This window comes from Neodiprion lecontei, chromosome 3, assembly GCF_021901455.1.
Source record: "Neodiprion lecontei isolate iyNeoLeco1 chromosome 3, iyNeoLeco1.1, whole genome shotgun sequence".
NCBI classification, from domain to species: domain Eukaryota; kingdom Metazoa; phylum Arthropoda; class Insecta; order Hymenoptera; family Diprionidae; genus Neodiprion; species Neodiprion lecontei.
The window spans coordinates 4,641,137-4,668,456 of record NC_060262.1 but is presented as its reverse complement, the minus strand read 5'-3'; the positions used below and the strand labels follow the sequence as shown (position 1 = coordinate 4,668,456).

The 27,320-nt window shown below is 35.3% G+C and overlaps 3 protein-coding genes across 8 annotated transcripts in view; 2 read left to right on the top strand and 1 right to left on the bottom strand.

Moving 5' to 3' along the window:
* Nucleotides 1-15,540, top strand: part of LOC107224690 (rho-related BTB domain-containing protein 1) — a 28,455-nt gene extending 12,915 nt beyond the window's left edge. For 4 of the 5 annotated variants that reach the window (XM_015664853.2, XM_046734435.1, XM_046734436.1 and 1 more), the window contains exons 2-15: nucleotides 951-1,221; nucleotides 2,168-2,271; nucleotides 3,175-3,372; nucleotides 4,081-4,288; nucleotides 4,367-4,609; nucleotides 5,304-5,389; nucleotides 5,605-5,734; nucleotides 6,508-6,642; nucleotides 7,585-7,608; nucleotides 10,340-10,493; nucleotides 10,686-10,816; nucleotides 10,959-11,201; nucleotides 11,368-11,516; nucleotides 12,265-15,540. In XM_015664853.2, coding sequence (XP_015520339.1) covers nucleotides 1,042-1,221; nucleotides 2,168-2,271; nucleotides 3,175-3,372; nucleotides 4,081-4,288; nucleotides 4,367-4,609; nucleotides 5,304-5,389; nucleotides 5,605-5,734; nucleotides 6,508-6,642; nucleotides 7,585-7,608; nucleotides 10,340-10,493; nucleotides 10,686-10,816; nucleotides 10,959-11,201; nucleotides 11,368-11,516; nucleotides 12,265-12,469 — 2,190 coding nt within the window. In that variant the 5' untranslated portion in view covers nucleotides 951-1,041 and the 3' untranslated portion in view covers nucleotides 12,470-15,540. The remainder of the gene's footprint in view (nucleotides 1-950; nucleotides 1,222-2,167; nucleotides 2,272-3,174; nucleotides 3,373-4,080; nucleotides 4,289-4,366; nucleotides 4,610-5,303; nucleotides 5,390-5,604; nucleotides 5,735-6,507; nucleotides 6,643-7,584; nucleotides 7,609-10,339; nucleotides 10,494-10,685; nucleotides 10,817-10,958; nucleotides 11,202-11,367; nucleotides 11,517-12,264) is intronic. The other variant, XM_046734437.1, reaches the window with a different exon arrangement.
* Nucleotides 15,541-18,399: 2,859 nt separating this feature from the next.
* LOC107226912 (H/ACA ribonucleoprotein complex subunit 2-like protein) lies at nucleotides 18,400-21,964 on the bottom strand. The gene is made up of 3 exons (XM_015667890.2): nucleotides 21,670-21,964; nucleotides 21,409-21,481; nucleotides 18,400-21,112 (listed from the first exon to the last, which is right to left on the bottom strand). The coding sequence occupies exons 1-3, from the start codon at nucleotides 21,851-21,853 to the stop codon at nucleotides 20,881-20,883; spliced, it is 489 nt and encodes a 162-aa protein (XP_015523376.1). The 5' UTR covers nucleotides 21,854-21,964; the 3' UTR covers nucleotides 18,400-20,880.
* Nucleotides 21,965-22,435: 471 nt separating this feature from the next.
* LOC107226909 (THAP domain-containing protein 2) lies at nucleotides 22,436-24,752 on the top strand. Of its 2 annotated transcripts, none has more exons than XM_015667887.2 (4): nucleotides 22,436-22,564; nucleotides 22,706-22,948; nucleotides 23,065-23,286; nucleotides 23,377-24,752. In XM_015667887.2, exons 2-4 carry the CDS (start codon nucleotides 22,796-22,798, stop codon nucleotides 23,704-23,706), a joined length of 705 nt encoding a protein of 234 aa, XP_015523373.1. In that variant the 5' UTR covers nucleotides 22,436-22,564; nucleotides 22,706-22,795; the 3' UTR covers nucleotides 23,707-24,752. The 2 variants fall into 2 exon arrangements, with proteins under 2 accessions (XP_015523373.1, XP_015523374.1); XM_015667888.2 differs by having other exon boundaries at nucleotides 22,555-22,612.
* The last annotated feature ends 2,568 nt before the right edge of the window (nucleotides 24,753-27,320 follow it).

Sequence of the window (27,320 nt, the reverse complement as noted above, 5' to 3'; positions counted from 1 at the left end):
TAGTCAATGGTAATGCGAAATCGCTTCAAGTCATCGAAAGTCTCAAGTCAATGGTCATGCGAAATCACTTCAAGTCAAACAAAGTCGCTGATCAATGGAATAATGGTAAATTCAATTGCGGTCTAAGTCTATTAGTCGTCACATGGACGAATGTGAGGTGATTCGAAAGTCGTTTGAACTCACTCTAGACTCATGCAGACAGTACGGTTTAAGGTTACTCAAAGTCATTCTATATCGCGTAAAACGGCTGTAAATTCATGAAATCGAGTGAATTGCCGCGTCTTGAAATAAAGGCCTACGCTTCATTGGAGAATGTTCAAAACTTCGACACTTTATGGTTCTCTTTCGACGGTGTATACATACTTCGATAAAAACTTTATCAGAAATCGACAAACATCTGTAGAAACGACGTTATATAGAATCCGAGGATAAAAGAATCGACCCCTGTAACCCGACCGCATGAATACCCGGGTTCAAGAACGAACCGTACCGTTATCACGTACCTACACGAGTCCAGACATTGAAAACATACATTAAAGGGTTCCGGGGATTGATTGGACTTATACACGTGTTCTGTAAGCACAGGGTTAAGGCGACTAGGTTGCAGAGGTTATTCCTCTAAATATAGAGAAGGCGCACGGGGTCAAATCAATATCTAGGTAACACGTAGCTATGACAGTAAAGAGGTACCGTATGTGCCATTATACCTTAATTTCAAACAAATTGCCTACTTTATTTACGTGACCCCGCGCCTCTCCTCGAACCCTCACATCAGTCCCCGTCTCTTCGTTTCGTACCGACAACTGATCTCACGACTGTGAATAATGAAGCTCGTACGGCCGAAGCGACACTTGTTCGGTATCAATGAAGGGGAACACGTTACAATTGGTCAGTTGTTTCAACTCCCTTTCCAGCTTCAACGATATTCATATACCCGGTAAATTTTTCAGAACGAATGTGGTTCGAGCTACCGATTAGAGTGACAGACGCAGATCTGGACAGAGAAAGAAACGATTTGATGAAAAGGGGTGATTGCCGGTGATGGACAATGAACAGCCCCACCAGGAACTGGTCAAATGCGTCGTCGTCGGGGATACGGCGGTTGGGAAAACCCGTTTGATATGCGCCCGAGCTTGCAACAAGCACGTGTCTCTGTCCCAACTTCTCACGACTCACGTACCAACTGTGTGGGCCATCGATCAGTACAGAATCTACAAAGATGTAAGTGCACATCCTCGTTTCATTCATGCGGCTCAACATTCAACACCTTCCCGCTTGTCCCCAACTAACCAACTTCACTTCGTGCCGCGAGATTCAAACCGCGAAAATCCTCAGTGCACAATTATTATACTGTTCGAAAAAGCTTACATCAATCATAGTTTGAACGAATCGTCCCAGAGACAAAGCCCCGGGATGACTGGTTAATTTTCGTTGCACAATCGTTCCGTTTCCACATTGAAAGCCGTAAACTCTTCACGGGAACAATTCAAACCTCGAGAGCTTTTCGATCTACATTTAACGTACAATGTAACCATTTGCCACATCCTTACAGTACATTTGTAGAGCTTCGGGTCGTTTTATATCTAGATCACGTTTAATCGCAAAGAGAGTTTTAAAGTGTTCCTGTTCTCGGAACAGTTTGACATTCGAGTGAGATTTTCAGTATCCGAGACACCGGGCAACGTGCCGTGCGTAAATTATCATCCCCTGGCTAGATCGTCGTTTTTCAGAATTAAGAAAACGAATCGAATTTCCATTACCGGTTGAACCGTTCCAAATGGGGTGGCGTTGAAACTTCCGAAGGGTGCTGACGTTAATTAATTTTGGTATTTCGCGATTTCGAAGAGAAGAAGGGTGCACACGGTAGGTTCGGACGTACATACGTCTGTATGTAAGCCGAAGGTATACATGCACAGGACGAAAGGTTATAGAGAGTCGAATAAGGCATCGATTACCCCCGGAGAATGGGGAGCGTAAACTTTTCTCATTTTACCCTCAGCTCTGGAGGATCCCATCCTCCTCCGACTTTCGCGCACTAACAATACATCTGTATGATATAAAAAACTTTGATGTAAAAGTTTGACCGTATACTTTTTTAATTCCATTTTTTATTTTCAATATTTCTTGCGTCCGTCCTTCGGGGGACGATCGACGACAACGACGACAGGTCCTCGAACGCTCTTGGGAAGTTGTCGACAATGTCAACGTGTCCCTACGACTGTGGGATACTTTTGGAGACCACGAAAAGGATCGTCGGTTTGCCTACGGCAGGTAAATGTGTACTTTATATAATACGTTTATAGGTAGATTTATACATACATTTTACTTAAACGATGACAACTTTTTTCCCACGATATACGGCAATACGGCGTAAGCTTGATATAACGTTGCACGCACTGTACTGTACCACACGAATATGATACACACACGTGTTTCTGTTCATATATGACCTAGGCAAACATATGGAATTCCGATCGTAATTAAGTGAACGGCAAAGCCAGCCAGCCAGTCGCTGACTGACACGAGTGGGTGTTTAATAAATGGGGGAAAAGAGCATATCAATCTCTGTTATATGCGAGAATTTACCCTGCGGTGTTTTGGTGTGGGTACCGACACTTACCTAACCATACATACGACAGGTCAATAATAATTAACAACCGTGTGAGTTTCGTTTTATTTTTCGTTTTTTGAGTATCTGTATACCGTACTTGCATCGTACGTTGAATCGGTAGTAGAAGCCAGTATCGTCGAAACGTATTTAGCAATGTCGAGAGAGTAATTATATGTATACATATACACAGACAGGTTGCGCAAGTAAACTAACAAACATCAAACGCACATCGAAAATCACTCGGATCGGGTGCAATGCAATGAAAATACACGTTCTAGAATAATTTTTGAACTGTATTTGAATTCCAGACCAAGATCGAACGAGTAAGGATTTATACCTATAAAAACAATTGAAACTGATTTCATACTGGTTTCATCGATGACTAATTTTCTTTTTCGTTTCATAAATAGAAACAGCCTGTAAAAAATCTCAAATCTACTTCACTGGCGTAAAAATAAAAAAAAAAAAGATCTTTTACTTCATGCAAAAAGTTAGATCATAAAAATCGTGAATTTCGTACTGTTGGATCAATGAATATCAACTGATTTTATGCGACGTCGCAGATCCGACGTGGTGCTGCTATGTTTCTCCATAACGAATCCGGTGTCCCTGAGAAACTGCAAGGCGATGTGGTATCCCGAGATAAGACGTTTTTGTCCCCAAACACCGGTACTATTGGTAGGATGTAAAAACGACCTGCGTTACATGTATCGTGACGAGACGTACTTGAGTTTCTTCAGAGATCGAAGTCCGTTCGTCAGGTGAGTGTATGCGGAGAGAAGGAATTCGTTCACACGGATATTGATCAAACGTAAAGTAAAGAAAATTTCGCGGTTGCTGTTCCAAATTCGGAATGGTCAAAACTCCGCCCCGTCAAATATACGCAGTCCACCACGTTACGGACCTTTAGATTTGTGGAGGCTGGTAAGGTTCAGAATCTTGACCATTCCCAACGTTGACCTATTCGCATTTTTGACCATTCCAAACATCAACTTGTTCCGAGTGTTGACCATTCCAAACATTGTCCTATTCGGAGTCTTGACCATTCCGAATATTGATCTATTCGGATTCTTCAGCATTCCTAACATCAACTTATTCCAAGTGGTAACCATTCCGAAGAGTGATCTATTGGGATTCGTGACCATTGCGAGACTGAAACTAGCAGCCAGAATAAACAGTCAAATTTTCTTTCGCATAAGGTAGCGAAGTCCGAAAATCAACATTTTTTGAAACACCTTGAACCCCCAATACTGTTATACAGTCATGTTTGTAGATAAAATGCAACTGCACTTTTCTATTTCTAAAAAGTTTGACACATTTTGCTGCTAACTCTGGCCGCTATCTTTATCTTCATTTAACCATTCCGAACATCAACTTATTTGAAGTTTCGACCATTCGAAGTTCCGATATTTCGATGTAACGGTAGGCCGGAACTTAGAAAATTCGTCTAATGCGAAGTTTGCCTTCAGAGCCACCCGAAAAAGCGACCTCGTGATGCCTGACCAGGCAAGATCCGTGGCCAGAGAACTCGGTGTCTACTATTACGAAACCAGCGTCTTCACCTACTACGGTGTGAACGAGGTGTTCGAAAACTCGATCCGAGCCGCCCTGATCGCCCGCAGACAACAGCGATTTTGGATGACTAACCTGAAGAGGGTACAACGGCCGCTTCTTCAGGTACACAAAGTGGATAAACCCGCCTCCACATTTGGAGGGACATTCGTGACTGTGTCTTGTTTCTTTGAAATTATACAGGCGCCGTTTTGCCCACCCAAACCGATTCCCCCGGAAGTCACCTTGGCTCCGAGCACATACGAGGATAACTTCAAGGCTCTATGGATGAAGCCGGTTCACACCGACGTCATCCTCGTGACCGGCGGTACTTCCTTTCCAGCACATCGTTGTCTCCTCGCTGCAGCATCGCCCGCTTTTCACTGGCTATTCTCAATCGAGCTTGTTCAGGAATTGACACCACGGAGCTCGAGCGAATCGAGCATGGTAAGCATCGCCCTTTTGGAGTTCAAGGAATATCCTCATGAATGAAAACCCTCAACTTCGGTGTAAATGCGTACCCTAAACTTATTTCTTATGGAAATTTGGCATTGTCTGTGAGTTGGGGGTGCCAATTTACACCCAGCCCGAGGGATTTTCCCGTTAAGGATAGTTGAATGGTCCAATGGATTATCGTGACTGTCGACGATTGATGGACGCAACGAATCCAGTAAACATTTATGAATAGACAGTGATAAGAGTTTTTGGACGAATGCGCTTCACCTTTCGTAACAAAGTTTAAAAAAAGAGAAAACACGGTGAAAAAAATCACCCACAATGTTATTGGCGCCATTGATGCTAAACGCGATTGGAACAACATCCCTGCTATGCAATAAAAATGAATCCAAACAATTACGAACAACACAAGCTAAGATACGAACAGTTTGAAAGATTTTTTTGGCATCTCACTTGACTTGTGTCGTTCGAATTTGGTTCGGATGCATATTTGGAATGTTATTTCAGTCTTGTTCATCATCAACGGTGCCGATACCATTGATGGAGGAATTTTAAGCGTTTTCATTTAAATTCCTTTTGTAACATTTCATATATTCTCATTGAGAATACAACAAGTTTAATCGTGCAACGAATCTTGCAATACGTCAAAACAAAGTAAATGAAACGATGACGTATGATACTTCAGGTGAGCACCTTCGGCGAGGCGACTGTGGGAGATTTTAACGACGACACGGAATGCCTGATACGAGTCGATCAGTCCAAACCGGCAAAGTGAGTTTTACACTGGCATATAAAACTGTTAGGATCAATAGTGCAGCCGGCTAAAGAGTCTTGGCATTAACACCGCTCAGATAACTGATCGTGATTCGAGACTGACATATATCGCTGTAAACTGCGTACTTGCAATGTACAACTCTTCGTTCCGGAGGATACACATCTGCACTGATTTACGTAACGGTGAATTCATCTTCTATAACATATTTCAGAGTTTGGGAACAACTGAAAAGACGATCAAGCTTCCAAGTCCTTCCGACGATGGATAATCACCGGAAGCCAACCGGAGGTGCAATGCGGGAATTCAACCATCCGGCTTTCCAAAACATCCGGATATCCCTGGTAAGTCTATAATTCGCGAGCAATTCTTTTAGATCTTGCCTAATTTTACGAACTCAAGGTTTGCATGTATGTATGTTACCAGGGTCCTTATTTCGGGGTCGGAAATAATTTTCATATGTAAGAAAAATCTGTGCAAAGTTTCAAGTCGCTACTGTTGTCGCTACGTCAACTGGAACACGTGCCTCTGATCTCCGACAGTTCCGAATGTAAGATACATGTAGTTTTTATAACCAGTATAAATCGAGGGACGGATTTGAAACTTGGCAAAGTTTTCGCTTATAATGATTAAGAGCAAACCCTGAAAATTTTGTAATCTTACAATTATCGTTCCCTCATATAATATAAACCTAATAAAAGCGTTGCTGTTCAGCTTGTATAAAAAAAGAAATATATTACAAATTTATGATAAAATTTTGAAATTTTCAGGCTCTGTTCTTATCATTATAAGTAAAAACTCTGCCAACTTTCAAATCGGTCCCTTAATTTATACCAAAACTATACAAAACGAAATAACTGGTTATAAAAACTACATGTATTTTACATTCAAGACTTTCGAAAATTAGAGGGACGTGTTGCAGTTGACTTGGAAGCTTAAAACTTTGCACAGATTTTTTTTTGTTAATGATTTGAAACAGATCTGAGTGGCGTCTCAATGATAATTAATCCAACCCCCAAAATAAGACCACCCTGAGATACGTTTCTAATTAATTATCTTCGTGTTACACTCTCTACCTGTCTATGTTAAATTAATTCATTGATCGTTTTTGATGCAGATTGAAAACTCCAACAACGTTCAGCAACAGACGATAATTGTTACGCTAACAAAAATGATAACTCCACCAGCGATGCAACAGTGCTTGCAGTTCATTTATACCGGCAGTCTTGACAAGCGGTATCACGATTTGCAGGTAATTACGGTTTCGATAAACCTTTCACATTATTTCTACTCAATTTATTTTTTTTTCTCTACATACTTTCTCTATCAATTGCTGTACAATGTATAGCCAATTCACGGTCTTCGTTTTTTACAATGATACGAGTTCTCCCACTGACTCATCAACGATACAACTATCAATATAATTATCTATCGGACATTTTTGTCGTCATTTTCTAAATTTGGATTAAATTTTTCATGTCTAATTAGAGTAATAAAATAACGTCACGCCAGCAATATTTGACGTTTAGTTTTTTTTTTTTTTGTTTTCTTATTATTATTTTCTCGCAGTTCTTACAATCTTCAATTTCTGTCTTTGCATCATTTCGAATTAATCGTCAAGAAATTCTGCTCAATTCGTACGGAAAATTCGACAGCCTGACATGCATAATTTGTAAGTTCTTTAGCAGAAAAAAGACTACAATTTTTTTTTTCTTTTAACCGCATTATATTAACCCTAATTGAAGTTTGTTTGTTTGTTTTTATTGAAAAAAAAAAAAAAAAAAAAAATTCCTAGCTCTACTCTTTGTATCCGCGACTTGTCTTTTCTCACGTATTCTACCATTATGATGCAATTCCACACGTACGTAATAATAATTATACATAGAATAATTATCTATAAATATATATATATATACATATATATATATATATATACTTCCTGGCGGAGATTTCGTGTATATTCTATCACCTAAAAGGTGAAGCGAGAAGTGAATAGCGGTTGAAAAAAAGTTGTCAAAAAAAAAGATCAAACAGAAATAATAATAATGATAATGACGAAAATAATATAAGTAATAATAATTGTGTTCGATTGGGATGTTTGGCTTGGAAATTTGGCATACGTACAATATTGCAATGTATACACGCAGTTGCTTTAGGATTCTTCTTTAACCTGATAAAACTGTGTTCTTTCCAGACAGCTCCTATCGGTCTCCTACTGGTTAGTAGTACACAACATGCTACTATAGCTACGTACGTTTAAATTGTAGTTGATACGCTGGTATGTAATAAACGTTACAATATACATGATATATACTCCGCCTGATGTCAGTGAATAATATATCCGGTAGATCTCACGCATACCGTACCCATAGAATCACGCTCTTCTCCGTTACATACGCGTTGCGTATTATAACATCTCCTAAATTTTTCATTAAAATTCAAATTCTTCGTGAAAGATTAACGCGTTGTTGTATGTAAATTGTAATGAGTATGCCTTGTACCATACTTAATGTATATAAGGAATTCCACGTCAATTCTACCTGGGTTTTACCCTTAAACTCTCGGATTTGGCGCGCGATTTTTTCTATGATTATTCCCACTTTGAAAGGTACTCGGTTTTCTTTTTTTTTCGACTCAGTTTGAATTTTCTACAATTTTTAGAAACGATTTTATCCACCGACCAAAATTAAAAATTTGAAAAAATTCTGAAAAATCCTGCATCAGATATCGAAATTTTCAAGCTTGGACCCGGAGTGGGCCGATTTTCCCTTCTTACTGTTTTCAAGCTTTTTCCGAAAACAAAACGTTAAAAAAATTAGACGCGAAAGTCATTTTACCATGGATGGTTGCTGAAACATTTTAATATGTCACGTGGGATTTTTGAAAATTTTTACAAAAATTTTTAATTTTAGTCGAGCAATAAAATCGTCTAAAAATTATAGAAAATTCGACTCGAGTCGGAAAAAAAAAGAAAACCGAGTACGTTACAAAGTGTGAACAATCATAGAAAAAATCGCGCGCCAAATCTAAGCGGTCAAAGTTAAACCCCAGGTCGAATTGGCGTGGAATGACCCGTACAAAATGCAAGGGGTGTTTCACCGAAGCGTTTTAGGCGTCAATATCGTTCGAAATCGTTTGCGTAATATCCGAAATGACACTGAAATCGGTGATATTGGATTAAAATTGTGCATTGGTAATCATCGATGTAATCCTTGATAATAACGATCTTAAGAAATCGTGAGAAATCACGTAATCTGAGCAAAATTTATCTGCCAAGTAATCTCTCGTAATCACTCGATACAATTCAATTAATCGCGAAGTATGAAATGATGGTGTTAATTTTTGCACCGTTGAAAAATCCCTTGATGAAATTTTACACATTTATACCATTTCACCCGAGCATGCTTAAAAGTTGAGAACACAAGAATAGAACAGCTTCAGCAATAATTCAAACATCACTGATGTATTTTATAACGTGTGTGTGTGTGTGTGTGTGTGTCCGTACCATTCCCATCGATCACTTATTTACATGCATTGTTAATTATAATCCATGGGGAATTCTATTGAAACGGATTTAAGGGGGAATAACCGATTTTTAAGAATTTATTTTCACAGGGATAACTAATTAATAAAGGGATCGGATTATTACGAGATATTAAACTTAATTTATACCAATTTTTAATTGAAAATTTTTTAAATTAACAAAGATATGGGCCTTGACTTAACGATTAATAAAAAAAATGTCCTCCATTGTGGCATTAATATTTCGGTGAACGTCTGTCTCGAATTAAAAAATATAATTTTATCAATATCTGTACAAATGTAGCTATTGTTATACGTAGAGACTTTTTTTTTACAAAATGGCGACGGATACATTTTTTTTTTTTTTTTTGTTAATCTTAAGGTCCTCTTTTTACGGCCTTTTTCGCTATTTTGTAAATAATGGAAACAAAGGAAAGACTGCGTATAACGATAGCTTCATTCGTATGAATATTTATAAAATTTTGTTTTTTACTTTACAGATAACCCTTCACCGAAATATCAATACGACAGTGGAAGGGAAATTTTTTTATTAGCCGTTAATTCAAGGCCGATATCTTGGTTAATTTAAAAAAAAATTTTAATAAAAAATTATATAAAACAAGTTTAACATACACTTAAAAATCCGATCCCGTTATTAATTAGTTATCCCTGTGAAAAAACTTTCCCCCCCAATTTATGTTTTCTCGATTACATGTACTATTTTATTACAACATTGTCATAACTCCGAATCGAACCTAGAAAAGTAAAATTTCATACCTTTATTAGATATTTACTTTCGAATTGAGAATAATTTAGACTGTAGAGTAAAAAATTGACTACAGTTTTGGGAAATTACTAAAAATCGGTGCTACCAATAATTACAGTGAATTTTATTTTCTTATTTGTAGAGAGCTCGAACGATGATATAAAATAACTGTAAGCGAAATCCGGAAGGGTTAAGATTTTTCATGGAATACCCCATGCATATGCTATATCATTAATCAAAATTCGCCAGACAGTATATGCAATACGGTAGTTTCAATATTTAGCGGTCTTTCATTCATTGTCAAACATCGAATTTGTTTGAAAAATTGAAAGATTGAGCTTCAATTAAATCTTGACGAAAAGTCGATAGTCAAAAACTGTTTCAAAATTTTTCTTTTCCTGCTGTGACTACACTAGGTTCGTATTTATCATGATAGGAAAAAATTTTAGCCAAACGTGCATTTTTGATTAGCAAAAAAATTGATAAGTTAAAGCCGAACGTTTAAAACGCGATTGACGAATGAAAATTCTTGTAGCGTAATAACGTCTCGCTCTTGATAAGAAATTTCGTTTACCTATATTACATAAAATAAAAATTACAATCGAAATATTACTCGAGCAACTAATGGTCACAGATAAAAATTGATCGTTATATGGCGCAGGAAATCAGACAGGCTGCTGAATTCCTAAAGCTACCTCAACTTCTGATGGTACTGAACAACATACAAACGAGGGAGCAATTTTACAACAGTAATTTAAACAACCAGTACAAAATCGTCGTCAGGCAACGACTGGAGGATATCTGCCTGCGAGAAGGTGATCAAATGCCATTATCCAAATATATCAAACATTGAAACACGCGTGAATTGAGTTGCCAAAAGAAAACCATAAAGATGCATCGAAATGACATCAATCGCATTCCAAGTGTTTGCCTGGATTTTTGAATTTATTAAATCCTTTCACACTTTGTTTGCTTGTAGTTAAAATTTGTAAATAAATCCCGCACAGGTCTTTTCGCTGACGTAATGTTCGAGTTGGACGACGGAAACATGCCGGCTCATCGAGCGATTCTAACTGCTCGTTGCGACATGATGAAAGCCATGTTTTCCGGTGATTTTCGCGAGAGTAGTGCCAAAGTGGTGAGTACGATTAAACAAACAACAAAAAGAAAAAAAAAAGACCAGTGACTTAATCAATCATCTAATTTTTACATCGTTCGCATGTAACGTTGAAGAAAACATCAAGTGACATTGATAATGGAACTTACTTTTTTCTGCGCAGATTGTTTTCCCGGGAGTGAGAGAATACACGTTTCACAAGCTTCTCTGTTATTTCTACACGGACGAAGTACCGGCAATATCATCGGCCAGATGTCTAAATCTTTTGGAACTAGCAAATCGCCTCTGTCTACCTAGACTGGTGAATTTGGTTGAGAATCGAGTGATCGAGGATCTCGATCGGCTATCGCAAAACGACGGCAACGAAGCTGTAGAAAATTGTCTGAGGTTACTCGAACCTTGCAAAGTAAGTATCGGTACGATATTGCGATGAAAGAGGAAATCTACACATTTGTGGTATTGAAAAAATAGTAATTCTTTATAGTCGATCAGCTACCTCGCGTGACTTGAAACGAATTCAAAATACTTATCGCCAATTACGATACGGTAATGAAAAATCTCGACAATTACAGCTCCACAATGCCGACCAGCTAGCTGACTGGTGCATGAATCATCTCTGCGTCAACTACAACAAACTGTGTAAAATGTCACCGAGAAGCGTGCGTCTCCTTCACCCTGAGAACCAGGAATACTTGAACGAACATCGTTGGCCGCCAGTATGGTAAAACGAAACTTGAATTAAATGTACTCTACAAGACATTGGCCAGTTAGGACTATTACAGATACTGTCAAATTCGCATTGGATAGTATTAAATTGACATCGTATAGTGTCAACTGACTTCAGATAGCGGCATTTGAAATTATACGGTGTCATTGGACATCGCAAAGTGTAAGAGTGACATCAGATACTAAAATTGTATCGACATGTAATAGTGTCACATTGACATCGAATAATGTCACAATGACATCAGACACGATAATTGTTCTGACATCTAGCAGCGTCGCATTGACATCAAATAACAGTACACTGACACCAGATACGACAATTATATTGACGTCGTTTAGTGTCGATTGGCATCGAATGTGTCGCATCAGCATCGGATAGTGTAAGAGTGACGTTAGATACTGAAATTGCGTTGACATCGTTCATTGCCAATTGACATCTAATATGTCACAATGACATCATACAATGTTACAGAGACATCGGACGCTAAAATTACATTGTCGTCATTAAAAATTGTCAATTGGTATCTGATAGCATCACATTGACATCGGGTGATGTTGGAACGTCATTATATAGTGTTGAATTGATGCCAGATAGTGTTTATAGATTAAAATCGAATTATAGCCTGTAGAAGTCTACCCTATATATTTCTCACAGTTGAATGTGCGACTGTCGGTTTGATCCGATTCGATGAGAATGAGGAAAATGGACAAAATAACCAGATATTCTTGCCTCTTTTTCGCAGGTACTTGAAGGACTACGACTACTATCAAAAGTGTCTGGCCGAGCACGACAAGGAGAACAAGCCGACGTTGAAACGTAACAGGAATCAATCGGGTTGCCTGTGTTTCAGCGGTTCTAATAAAGCCAGACGCGAGACGGTGGCGAGCGAAACACCGGCGGATCGTCCGCTATTTGACGCTTCGACTGAATCGGGCGAACCTGTATGACAAGAGTCAAGCGGCACGAGCCGCTCGGTCAGATTTATTCTGATTCTACCAGTGCTGATGGTATTCATATGCACTATTTTTACCATTTTGATACTCCTACAGATTCATACTTAAGACGATACTAAAGCAACACACACACACACACACAAATAAAGTGTAATAACGTTCTTTATTATAATTATCATCACGAAGATAACAATAATATAATTATAGACTGTCGAAGGTGATCGCGACGTTATTTTCCAATTTCAAATTCACACAAAATTTACTCCACGAAGAATCAGCTTTTTATTGCAGCCAATTTTTCACCTCTAAGATCTGTAAGGTCTCACTTCTCCTCTGATTCTTATTGAGGTTAGGGTCGCGTAATGTCAGATTTCTTCGCGACAGCGCATGCGCGCAACTTGAAGTCGGTATTTTCAGTACTTCGCGCATGCGCATTCGCAGACTCACTATACCGTCGTAAGTAACAGGTACTTTGTGTAGGGAAAACATGATCGCGTTATATAAAATAACTCGACATATTCATTCTGACGATTTCTAATTATTTCGCAAACGGATTGCAACTTCGATTTCCGCGTGATTTACCGAATCATTTGTGATAGTTTCGTGGATCGTTGATATTAATTTCATAAAAGATTACAGGTATTACTTGACCTTATTTCATCCGAATTTGTGTGTCATTACGAATATATTTTCAATTTAAGTTAAAGTACAGTCGGTCATTTAACCGAGTGTTATAACCTAGTCCATCGTCTATTCGAAAGAATATTGAAATAGAAATGCGAGAGTGGTTCGTCGTTTTCAGTGCCTTTCTACTTCCATCGATCACCTTATATACTTGTTCTACTATCGTTCATCTACATCAGAGGAGAGAAATGAAAAAAATGATTATCACATGTATGTATGAACAAACATTGTATGTACAGTAAATTAGATCTATAATAGGACACGTGAAATAAATCCAGGTATAATATCCATGACATATACGTTAACCACTCTCGCGTTTTATGCCAATATTCAAGCAATATATCTTTGACTTTGCGATTATTTTCATTAAATCTTAAAATAATAATAGAAATAAGAAGGGAGTGAAATTATAAGCATGAAATTATCCCAGCGCAGCATGCGATTCTTCCGATTTGAAAACGCAGAATAAAACAAAAAAAAACGCAAAGTAACGCATGTTTTAACTAATTTTCTCCCATTGCGTTTAATCGTGAGATTATCCGTGACAAATTTCATACAATTTTTCTTTCTTTATTTTTTTTTTATTATTTCCAAAAACTGCCACCGGCTCTGGCCAAGTGAGTTCAACTCGTTGATGATCGCTGTATATTATAGCTGATTATATGAATACACATATTGTACGTATACACGTAAGGAAAAAGTATTCGACAAGTATTTGACGGTGAAAAAAAATTATGAAAAATATATTTTAACCGTTGGCACAAATACCGTATGAATTTCTTTCTATACACAAAAATGAAAGCATTATCAAATTCGCCCAATATACTGTTTCAACTATTTCGCTACTTTCCGATTTTAATACATATCGTTATTAGTGTATGTATAATATACATAATGTTTCAATGAAATTCGGTTAGATCGTTTCAACTTGTCACTGCACTTTTTACATAATAAAATCGCATAAACCATTATTCAAAATTTCTGCAAAACTTTTGCTTCACAAAGCGGAAACACAAAAAGCGAAGAGAAAAAAAATATATTAAAAATTAAAAAAAATTTTGGGATAATGGTTAAGCAATTAATTATACGCGGCCTGAATTCGATACGAATTTATTTTTCGAAACCACGACATCCTTTGAATCGGCGTATTGAATGTAAAAAACGAAAAAACAAAACAAAAAAAAAAAAAAAACCAGGCATCTCGAAAGCAAGTATTATGTAATTAAGCGGTATAATAAATGCATATTTATACATCGCGTGTAATGTATGTTGTACTATTGATACACAGCACCGTTGTAATAATTATATAATACATAATACATATGAGCGCATTTTAATCATATGGGAAAAATTATCGTAAGAATAATTAACTGAGCATATCGGAGTGAGAGAACAAAAAGGAACGGAGAATAGTTCTAGAGAGAGAGAAAAAGAGAGAGCGAGAGAGAGAGAGAGAGAGAGAGAGTAGCTGGGGACGCAATTTGTATTTGCTCACTTTACTAATTCATTATTATATTATTGTTATCATTAATATTAGCGTCTTACGGTTGTTGTAATGATCGTAATTATCATTATTATTACTACTACAATCATTATCATTGTTGTTGTTGTTGTTGTTGTTGTTATTATTATTATTATTATTATTATTGCGATTGATAGAGATTTGATATTTTTAATCGTACAATAATATCCAATTGGTTAATATTCATAGCATAATATTAAACGTTACATACGGGAATTTTCATATCCGAATATCATGTACGGAGAAGGACGAGAGTTAGAGAAAAAAAAAAAAAAGAAACCCGGAAGAGAATGAAAAGTGAATGTGAAAGAAATTTTGAATGAAATTCGCTCAATCGCTAATAATATTATTATATACATTTAAGTATGAACTTGTGGTATAGACAAATTTAAAACACCTAGAATGAATATGTATTATATTATTATGTATATCGATCGTGCACGTTGCATGTGCAATACATATTCATACATATAATTGTACGTATGAAATGTGCGTAAGCACAGCAATTTGCCAACAAACATTCAAATCGGCAAAAATCAATCCAATGTTGAAAATTAGACAAACGCGATAAAAAATAATGCGGGATTTTAACGACGAATAAGAAAAAGAAAAAAAAAAATTCACAGCTACCGCACTGCACGAATGATGAGATAAATTTAGACCTCGCGTCTAATACATAATCAATATACAATATATACGTATAATGAAAACAATTTTTACCCCGAAATTATAGAACGTAACGAGACGTTGATGAAAATACAAAAAAAAAAAAAAAGAATATAGAACAAATAATCGAGAAAAATAATAATTATTACAATAAAAATAATGCACGTGATTGAAATGCAGCAATCATAAACTTGAGGGTGAATCAGAATAATAATTTGCCACATTCAACTCGCGTGAATTATTTATACATATAATTATAAAACCGTAACGTATTACGTATTTAATATAGACGCAAGATTTTAACAGGCAACAATTTTTCTAATAATAATAACAATAATAATAATGATAATAATAATAATAATAAAATTAATAAAATTAATGATAATAATAGCTAATACCTACCACACGAAAATTTCAAATCAAATAGTACAAAAATCTCAGATTGAAAAAAAAAAGTAATTTAAAATTATACCTATTACGCAGTCGAGAAAAAAAAACAATGTGCATTTTGTTTCTTTTTTTTTCATATTCGAAGAAAACACTGCAAGATAAGAGAAAAAAAAGATCCGAATTAATCGTTTACAAATATTATACAATTATATTATATATCTTATAACATAAAATATATATAAAGATTGTATATGAAGAGTAACGATCAGGTAGAGAAATTCTTTTTTTTTATAAATAAGAAATTTCTTTCGCTTCATTTTTTAAAAATTTTATTCGCGTACGACTGTTCAAACGTTACGGATCATTTGTGCAACGCTGATTCACGCTTGTATAAAACGCTCGTTCGAATCTCAATGCAATACACCCCGATATTATAATTATTATCAAATATTTACAACGTCACGCCTGGCGTAATTCGCTGCTAATTTCTTCAAAATTATTGGCACAACGATATCCGGATAGCATACGAGTATTGTTTCTGCGGATAATTTTTACTCTTCAGGAAAAATAAAAAAGCAACGTCGTCAATTCGTGAAAAAAAAAAAAATTCATAACACCCGAACCGGAAATACTCAAAAAGGTTGTTGCACGCATTTTGTGTTTCTGAATACATATATATATATATGTTTTTTTTTTTTACTTCGCGTTATATGCAACGTACAGAAAATATTACACGTAATAATACGAAACGCGTTTGTACGATTCAGAAAAAAAATAAATAAAAATATGTGTTTGTACTTAGAAGAAGAGAAAAAATTTTTTTGAAATTGAATTGAAAGTAAAACATGTAAGCATATCTCTCTTGACGCGCTTAATATCAATTATAATTTGGATCGAACCTGGGACGAAAAAAAAATAAACAAAAAACAAGTACGGAATAGATGCGAAATTTTGTCTTTTTTTTTTTTTTTTTCTTTTCTTTACTTTTATCTGTCACCGACAAATCGTTAAAATCGATCGCTTGTCAATTCACTTTCCATAATTGAGATATAATTATATACGTATAAATGATACAACTAGACGAACATTGTGAAACAATCTCATATTGTCCGAAATCCGCGAAAGTCGATCGTTTGTCAAGAGTGCGAAAAAAAAAAAAAACGAACGGAATAAGAAATCCGGCAAAAAAAAGAAAAGCGATTCCGACGAAGTGAATCAAATCAGAAGAACAAAAAAATAAAAACAAAATAAATAAATAAAATCAACTTATCTACACGCATATACGACATATGAAATAAAAAAAAAAAATAAACATTTTACTCGTACTTCTAACGTATAAATTACACATTTACAATACAATAATAATGCTTCAAGTGTAGATATTTTTTATATGACGGAGCAATGATTATCGTATGTGTGTACAGTATGCGCGTAAACGAATTATAAATGAATAAAAAAAAAAAAACTTGCCAGCGAAAAAAAACAATGAGCAAAAGAAGAGGTGAAAATCAGGAGAAAAAAAAAAAAAAATTAAAATAACTAAATTGTAACTTTAAACGTGAAGATCAAATTTTTTTAATTAAAAGACCATTCCCGATACCTAATAATACTCATTATTTGTATAATATAATTTAAGACGTAAGTGTAAAATATTGCCACATAAGATATCGTCTATTATAATACATGTTACATTATAAAATAGATGTAATATGTATGATTCAAGTACGTTAGATAGATTTACGTGTGAAAGGATTTACGATATTATACAAATATATAAAACGAACGGTCAGGTGAAACGAAAAAAAAAAAAAAACAAAAAAAAATTTTAAAAAACCCGCAAGCACGTGTGTGTAATACGATAATTAATCATTCGCTAACTTTTATCTAACTAAAGTGAATTAAGTGAAACAAAAAAAGAATAAAAACAAAAAAAAAAAAGAAAAAAAACCAAACCCACCAACAAGATTATGCAATGATACGGTACTTACATAAAACACATTTCATCAAGTTTTGACGACCGTTGTATTTTTTTGCAATCATAACGATAAAACGTAGATGTATTTCTTTGAATCGAACCGTGGATGAAATTTTTAGTAATTCGATTTGGTAACATCGATATTTTATGTACGCTACGCGTTTAGGTATATGATTTTAGGAATATCAAATGGGAATATCAAATGATAAATTCATCGTTAAGTGGATAACGACGCGATGGAATTCATGTCTAAAATAATATCGACGACGCGAAACTGTACGTCGTAATGTTGATAAGAAAGAAATGAGAGGGAGTATAAGTAAGAGGAGAAAAGAAGCTTTGTAATATGTATTGGAAAAATTATTGTATCGACTTGCGAATCAATGAAAAGGATTTTATCATCGTTGGTCATATCGCTAATTATACGTGGAATTTTTATATAGATGGAACGGATAAAAACGAAGTAAAAGCAATAACTTGAGCAGTGTAACGTGTATTTCACTCCCGTGTAAAATAATCTTTAATCTTTCTTTCCTTCTTACGTCGGACACCAATTTGCGACTATTGATTGTAAAATATAATTTTTATACTACGCATAAACAACGTAGATAATTTTATGTGAAAGCGTGATATAATTGCTATAACGATATAATTTTACTTCCAGTTCACTGTGCGTGTAAACACTCTTTATGTCATAGTACCGTATAAAAAGGATTAAACCGAGCGGGCGATTGGAGTAAAGAAATAATTGTTTCTGATTCGTTTTTTTTTTTTCTTTATTCCTCTAACAAAGTGAAAAGTGTAGTAATTAATCGATACCCAGAAGTACGTCCCGGTTTTAAAAAGTTGAGTCAATTTTCATGTCAATGTATTGAAAAGAAGAATAAGTAAAAAAAAAATCAATCTCTCTCTCACTTTTATCCCAAGCATGTATATGCATACATATATGTATTAGGGTGAGCCAAAAAGGCTAACCTATCGAATCTATGGTCTTAAAGGGACCAATTTACTGAGAAAAAAATTCTCCCGTTTGGAAACATTTTTAGCTCAATTTTAAAAAGTGTCGCTGGCCATTTGAAATTTCCCATTTAAATGACACGCAAAAAATTTGTTTTTTTTTTATTTAAAATGGTACAACTTTTGAACCGTTTGAGATAAAAAAAAATTTCAAGACATATTCTTGTAGGGTAGAAAATTCTCTGAAAAAAAACCCTGAGTTGATTTTCTAGACTCAAAAATTCGCATACTTACGGAACGTGAAAGTCGAAGAAAAGCGGAAGTATGCACTTTTAAGGCTCAACGATTGAAAATATCCATACTAAATGAAAAAACTTGAGCTAAAATGAAATAAGGTGTGTGAAAGATGTTGTTTATAAACTAGATTCGTCAAAGGAGTAGAGCGTTAAATCATTTATTTATTTTTTATTGCACTTTTAAACATTAACATTCTTTTGAATTGTTGATAAAACTTTGTTTGTTACAATTACGGTATTGCTGCCGATTTAATTGCACCACTTGCAAAATAAATTGTTTTCGTTCTTCATTTTTCGTTAAAGTTCGATTATAATTTTGTATTAACGCTATACCGCATATTTCCACTTTTCTTCGACTTTCACCGCCCGTAATTATACGAATTTGGAGTCTAAGAAATCAACTCCATGGACTCTTTTTAGAAAATTTCATGCCTTACAAGAATATGCCTTGAAAATTTTTTCATCTCAAACGGTTCAAAAGTTACAACATTTATAATGAAAAAAAATTATATGTGTGTTATTTAAATGGGAAATTTCAAATGGCCAGCGACACCTTTTAAAATTGAGCTAAAAATTTTTCCAAACGGAAGAATATTTTTCTCGGTAAATAGGTCCTTTTAAGACCATAGATTCGACAGGTAAGTTTCTTTGGCTCACTCTAATATATATATATATATATATATACACAATACATATGTGTGTATATTTTTTACCGATGTTCATTGAATACTAGACTATAAATATACATATATACACTGCTATTATATCATAACAACTAATAAATAACAATGATAATTATTCTGTAATAAGCAAGACAGTCTTGCCGAGGTCTGATCTCGTCGAGCTTCCTCCAAACTCATTCTCAATCCAACGATATATCGAATTAGATATATTATACTTTTGCCATCTTACTAGGATTATAACTACGCATTTCGATTGAAACGAGAAAGAAAAAAATACATCATCGGATGATTGGGCGCTTCTTTTATCAATTGAATAATCATCACCAAAGGTGACAATCTAGTTTTTACACAAATCAGTACCCAGATCACGTGATTACAGTCTACTGAATTTTTTCTACAACCATTATCGTTGTTACTATTTAATATCGCGATCGCGTTAAATAAACTTGAAAATGTATGCTCTTAGATTTCATTTCTCTTAAAACACGATGAGAGGACTTCGGATATAATCATCGTTGACATATGGTGCTCTCGTACGATATAATTATGTATATGAAACTGGTTTAACAATACCAAATAACAATAATAATAGTAATAATAATAACAATTACCCGCCTATTTCGTTAAACTTGTATTCAATTTCGTTCCAAGAAAAGAGGTAAACTATCATACTGTAATAATAATCAACAGCCAGCCAATTAGCTAATGAGAAAAATAAAAATCAAATGTTTTAACTTTTTGGCTGCTGATTCGATTAATAATAATTGAAAAGCAAATAAGAATCGCATGAGAAAAATGATTGAAACGAGACTCCGTACGTAAGATTTAATTTAGAGAATAAAGAATATGAAAAACCCAATGGGTAAGATTGTGAACTAATCATGCATACGTGTAAAATGTACTCATACTGCATACATAATTTAAGGTATAGAAATGTAGGAGTAGAAAATTTCGTAATAAAAACATCATTCGAAGTAATATTTTCGTTTTTATTTATTTATGTTTTTTTTTTTTTCTTGTTATTTACTGATTTTTGTCCAAGCCATCAGCCTGCACATTATTTTATTCTATGCTTTTCATAATTTGCAGAACAAAAGGAGAGAAAAAAAAATACTCTCAACAAATTCATTCGGCATCCGACTTTGTTTACGAATAAAAAAATATCCCCATATTATTAGACGACTTACAACGTACTTCAAACTTGGAATAATAGAATTGTCAAACGAAATTATTTACAACGGCAATGCCAATTTCACCATTTCCTTCTTCACCTCGTCGTAAAGTTCTTTGTACTCGGGATTCTCTTTGATCAGAACCATTAGACTACCACGTTTGACGCCCATCGCTACTCCGATATCTTGCCGACTAGGAGTGTAACAATACGGAATGTCTTTGTCCTCGCAAACGGCAGGTAAGTGACACATTATTTCTATCGGAGTTACGTCACCAGCAAAAACGACCAGCCTGCCAAAACAAACAACGAGAGATAAGCAAACACGAAGAATTTCTGGGCGAAAACAACGAATTTCAAGTTTCGCATTGGACAAATGGACCAGATATAACGTACAATTTTCATTTGCAGATCGGTAATCTACTGTATTCGAGCATCAAGTTCTAACTTCAAATAGAAAAGCAGAATAATGTTGAAAAAACTTGTTCTACTGCAACGTATTCCGTTAACAGTAAGATGAAAAAGTGAAGTTAGGAAAGAAAATGAGCCCTGTTACGTCGAATTATGTACGCTACTGAATTATCTTTACCCAGTTTCTCCTTTTCTGATGTGTTTCTGAACGTCGTTGAGTCCGTTGCGCAAAAATGTTTTGTGCTTCGATGCTGCGAATGAAGAAGAGAAATGACAACGTAATTAATGGAAATTTTTCAGAAGAAAGCTAGCGCCGATATTGTAAACTGTAAATACCATTCGATGAATTGCAAGGTAATAAAACGAACAAGGAATTCGAGGGAGATTCAAATTGACGGATGTCACAGAATTTTATTACTCTAATCGATCGATATTCTACCTTTTTTTATCAGCTTGTAAATTTTCTTGGTCAACTTTTTCGACGCCATGGGGTTAGCTATGATGCTAACGTTGTTCAATTTCTCTTCGTAGCTACTTCCTTTTACGATCGACGTGTCGCCGTCGGCTCCGTCCAACGTATCATCGGGTTCGATTTTTATCACGACCTTTTCTTTCTTCGTCATTTTTTATTCGCAACAGAATTAATTTTCAATGCCGAAAACACAACCTCAAAAACAGTTTCCACCGATCGACGCAAAAGCCGTTGAAGAACACGTGGGTCTGTATTTTAGAACAGGGTTCGAACCATATTCGAACGAACAGATAGAAGTCATTCCTCTACGCGAAACACTCGAGGCTTAGCGACATCTGTTGACACATTGAATTCTTTCGGTCGGTAAAGTAGAGATGTTTTTTTCCGATCACGATATGAAAATGAATAATTTACGGTACAATTATTGTTCATCATTTGTTATTTTCAAATGGATTTTCAATGCCAGAAACGGAGCCTCGAAAACAGTTTTCATCGATAGGTACAACCGGTGTGATAAATCGTGGATCTGTATTTTAAACGTGGGTGAAATAGAAGGTTGTAGAAGTGATTCCTCCCCGCGAAACTGTCAACGCAATCTGCTGAAAAATTTGATTTTTTCAGTCTGTAAGATAAAAATTTTTTCCCCGAAGTGTTGAAAAATTTGATTTCTCAGTCGGTAAGATAGATTTTTTTTCTCGATATCGTTGACACCATTATCTACATGAAAAATTTTGCTCTAGTTGAAAATATGATGGCTAAATGGCGTTTCTCCCATTACATCTTTATTTCATGCCAAAGGATAGTTGACACTTGGCACTGATTTGTTATTGTCGACTGATAAAAATCGACTTAAGAACACGTGGTATGTATATAACTAATAAAGAGTACAGAAACACCAACCTCTAAAATGGTACCGTAAATAAATTTATACACCAATTTCCCATACAAGATGTGTAGTAAGATTAGATTAGGCTAGGTTTCATTGCTCCCTTTCTATTTTTAGGTAATCGTTTAACCCACGGATAAATAATAAACAAATCTAAACGCTTGCCTCTGACAACGAGGGACTGTCAAGCTGAAAATCAAATCCAAAATGCCCGGCTGCAGCGTACCGGGATGCCACAATTCTAGTGCCAAGGGATATTCCATGAAATCATTTCCAACGAACCTAGCGAGACGATTAGAATGGGCCAAAATGATTGATAGAAAAAATTGGATACCGAATCGCACATCCTGCATCTGCGAGGTTCGATAGTTCAAAGATATTCACTGTTCCTAAGAATTTTTACCTAATTTCTTTCAAACCCTCAGTACATTACACATGCAATTGAAAAGTAGATTCGTAATATCAATTAATCGCAGGTTCATTTTCCTCCATTTATGTGGGAGAAACCGAGGGTAGACGGAAAACGGAAATTAAGACATAACGCTGTGCCAACAATGTTTCCTCTTCGTTCCAAAAGGGTGAATGCTCGCAACGAGTTAAACAAGAATGGTTTGGAATTAATACCTGGTAGTTCGAAACAAAATCTACCCGTGCCACACTCAATGGCTGAACAATCAGCAGCGACAGAACATTGTGAGGTAAACATTGAGCACAATCCAATCACAATTTACGTTTCTATCAGTTTCCTATTAGTTTTACTTGAAATTAAAAACATTGTTATTTTCTAGAACAACGTTAACAGCACTAACGATATCAGGACGCATTTGATTGCCAACGAAAATGTAGATGCGATTAAAAATGAAGTACCAACAGTGTCGTCTGAAGAAGAGGAAAATGCGGTGATGGACAAAAGTGCAAAGAGAGCATTAACGATGAGTGCGTTTTATCTAAGAAACATGAAGGAAAGATTGATCAAACAACAACGAGAAATTCTGGAACTGAGGCAAAGGCTAAGGAATTCCGAACGTGTCAATAGGAAATTGAAACGTAGGATGGAAGAGCGAAAAATTTGCGCCCAAGAGATTCTCGAGTGTGTTTTGCCCAAGTTTAAATTTTAGTCTTACAAAGTTCGAAAAATTTTCAGAAATGTTGAATTAGTCACTTTAACACTTTACGCGTAATTGAATCCGCCTGAGTATTGGATTTGAATAAAATCCAAGACGCTAAAATGCAGAATATAACAAGTACACAACGGTATTTGGTATGCAAGCCAGAAAACAGTTCGTACAATTAGAAGACGGTACTGCACTGACTAAAAATCAAAGTATTATTAGTGCCTAATGTGAGTTGTCAAGAACTCGTGATCAATGTAGGTGAAGAAATGATTGATTTTAATCGTATCAGCTAAGCAGTGAAAAAAAATTGTATCTTAATTGCTCATCAGAACTGCCAACAAGGTTCGATTTATAATCAACTGAATACGATTAAATTCATAATCAATTGAATAACGGAGAGAGGAGAAAGTAAAATATAAAGAAAGGAAGAGAAAACAAAACAAAGCGGTAGCGTGGTGGTCGATGTTCCTCTTCGTCGCGACGTCTTCGAGCGCAGCATCCCTTGTCACTGTGCCCCACGTAAACACAGAAACAAGAAGAAGCATTTGCTCAGTCAAACAATCACCAATCTATTTGCTTGCGACATGTGTCTTATCGGTTTTTAATAGAAGAAATTTTTTTAATATACATCACGTTAGAAGTATATTTATGAATATTGATAAAGTTGAAAACTGGTCGATGTTTGTTTGACGCTGTGGAACGAAAATTCGCTGTACCGACTTAGACTAAACCTGCACACCGATCGCGTTTTGACTACCAAACTTTGTCCGGTATTCTTTCCTGCATTCAACGAACGGATGTTGATAAATAATCGCAAGAGCTAAACGAATAAACACGCATTCAAACAATACTCGGCTTAATCCAGGGTTGTTAAAAATTTTTACGAGAAACAATTCAAATCAGGGAGTACATTTTGTTATACTTAGTAACACCAAGTTAATCGTCAGACTTGCATTTTACATTTGAATAAGGCATAGCATTAAAATGTAAAATAGGTATTCCAATCCCGTTTGTTCAAATATGAATATAATAAATCGTTTTGTGTATAATTATTGTGAAATTATTTATGCCATTGATTTTCCTAGATCAGTAAGAACCCTGAATCAATCCACTTATCCTACCTATTCACCTATATCTACCCTATTTCCATTCTCACCAACACACTCATTCGATCCTATATCAATCACACCGTGGTCTGTAGTTTTGAGGCACGAGTAACTTACGTTTCTGGGTTTAACTGTAGGAAGAAAACGGGTTAGTAGACATCCTATCAATCCAGCTACTCATGAATTCGTAATGAATTTAATTATACTTCAAGTATCAAATGTTATATTGTTCACAATGGCTTCAAATTTTCTGCTGTTGAGCATTAATCATTTAGAAGTATATGCAATGAGAAAACAGGTGTGAAAAATCTCAAATAACAGGATAGCATTTTCTCAAATTAAATACGATTAAGTTGAGAATAGACTCCTGCAGCTGCATAATCGTAAATATTCATGGCAAAAATTGAGGAAAGAATTCAAATTGACAATAAAAATAATTATACAATTCATCGTATGAGTGTAATATTACCACCACGCTACCGGAGAGAAAGATTGAGGAATAGATAGACAGCAAATATGGTTTGCCTAACTCACCAATTTTGATACTGAAGACTCTTGTTTTCACTTGAGTGAAGTTGACTGCTATGTTGATCACTGGAATCACTTTTCACTGGCTGCTGCCGATTCACATACGAAATATTTTACACGTCACACTGTAAAAAGAACAATATTTTTTTATTCTAACTGAATTTTCTTGATTTAAATCTAACTGTTGACTTAATTTCGTAAAAAAGCGCGGACAATCTAGACGCTAAGCAAATTTTTTCGAGAGCCGACAATGTAAGTAATTTTTAATATCTCTGACGGCATTGAATAATCTAAATTTCATTGTAAATAATTTAACAAAAATAGTAAAACAAAGAACGGATTACTTACTCAATCCACGAAGATTATTCTGATGTACAATCACTGTTAGCAAAAATGCCGTATTTTTCGTGCATGATGGAAAAATTGAAGGGGATAGAACTTTTCTTCGATTGCATTATCTAACACAGTGTTGATAAAAATATGGTCAAGTTTAAGTAGAATTTTTTCACTGTTCACATTAGGTATAATTGATAAAACGTAACTGCAGGGATCGAATTATTCAGTGAGCTCGAAGAAACGTACGCGACGCACAAACTTTGTTTCCGAGGGTTAAAAGAACGCGACGATCCGTTTGTTGATCAACAACAAACACAAACACAAACACAAACAAAACACAGTTCACATCAAGAATCAATCACTTTAATGCTGCTCGCGACGGAAAAAACATAGAATCAAAACAATAATTGGAATCTGAATCGTTCCGAGAACCGCAGTTCTTTTGTTTATTCGAGCTTGCGACGAACATTTCTATAATCACGATCACGTTGCTTGCTGTAGTTGAAATAAACCTTTCGCCGGCTGAATTGTGATTTGTTTCTTATTGTTAATTCGATAATTCACTAGAAACTGGATGTTCGATAATGTTTTGAGTATGTAATTCTGGCGCAGATGAAGAATTTCCTGCTCCGCAGCATCTCGAACCACGTTTGAATCCGACTCAACCACTACTAATGCTGTGATCGCGTGATACACGATTGTCTCTTTTCCTCGCTTGCGACGGTGGCGCTCGAAATGGCGGCGTTCTGTTGAACTACTATCAAACAATTTGAATTCCTTTCCCACGAATTCCGCTGCCGCTGAAATAAGTGTACCTGTTCTACTGAATAAAAATGGATTCGTTCTCGAGGTTTTCGATCGAAAAGCTACAAACTCACGATATACACGATGCGCGATTGTATTTTCCTGAATTTGAATTCGCTTCCCATGAATTTCGCTACGCTCAAATAAGTGTATGTAGTTTATTCACGAAGAAATGTAAACTGTTCCACTGAATACAAGTGGATCACTTCTCGAGATTTTCGATCGAAAAGCTACAAATGCGCTATGTATGCGATGCGAGGTAGTCTTTACCTGAATTTGAATTCGTTGCCCACGAATTTAATATTCACGAATTAATATTCACAAAGAAATTTAAATTGTTCCACTGAATACAAATGAAGTAGCTCTCGAGATTTTCAATCGAAATGCGACAAATGCGCGATTGTTTTTTCGTTGTTTGCGATGGTGGCGCCCTAAATGACGGTACTCGGCTGAACTATTTTCAAATATTTGAATCCGTTTACCGCTAAAATGGCTAAAATGCTCTCGAAATATTCATTTAAAAAGATTCGAGCTAACGATGAACTAAATTATTTCCGATCCAATTACGTCCGAAGCTTATCAATTTGCATCTAAAAATGGGAATGAAAAAATTATTAAATAAAAAATAAATACATACTCTCTACCATATACACAAAATCGAACGTAACTTTATATATATATATTCATAATTACTATTCGCAACTGATTTCTGGCGAATAAACGAAATAAAAAAGAAAAAAAAAATTATGCATAAGCTGTATTAATATTTATTTACAGTTCTCACATTACATGACTTTACAATACCTAAATTGATAAATACAATATGTATATATATATATATAT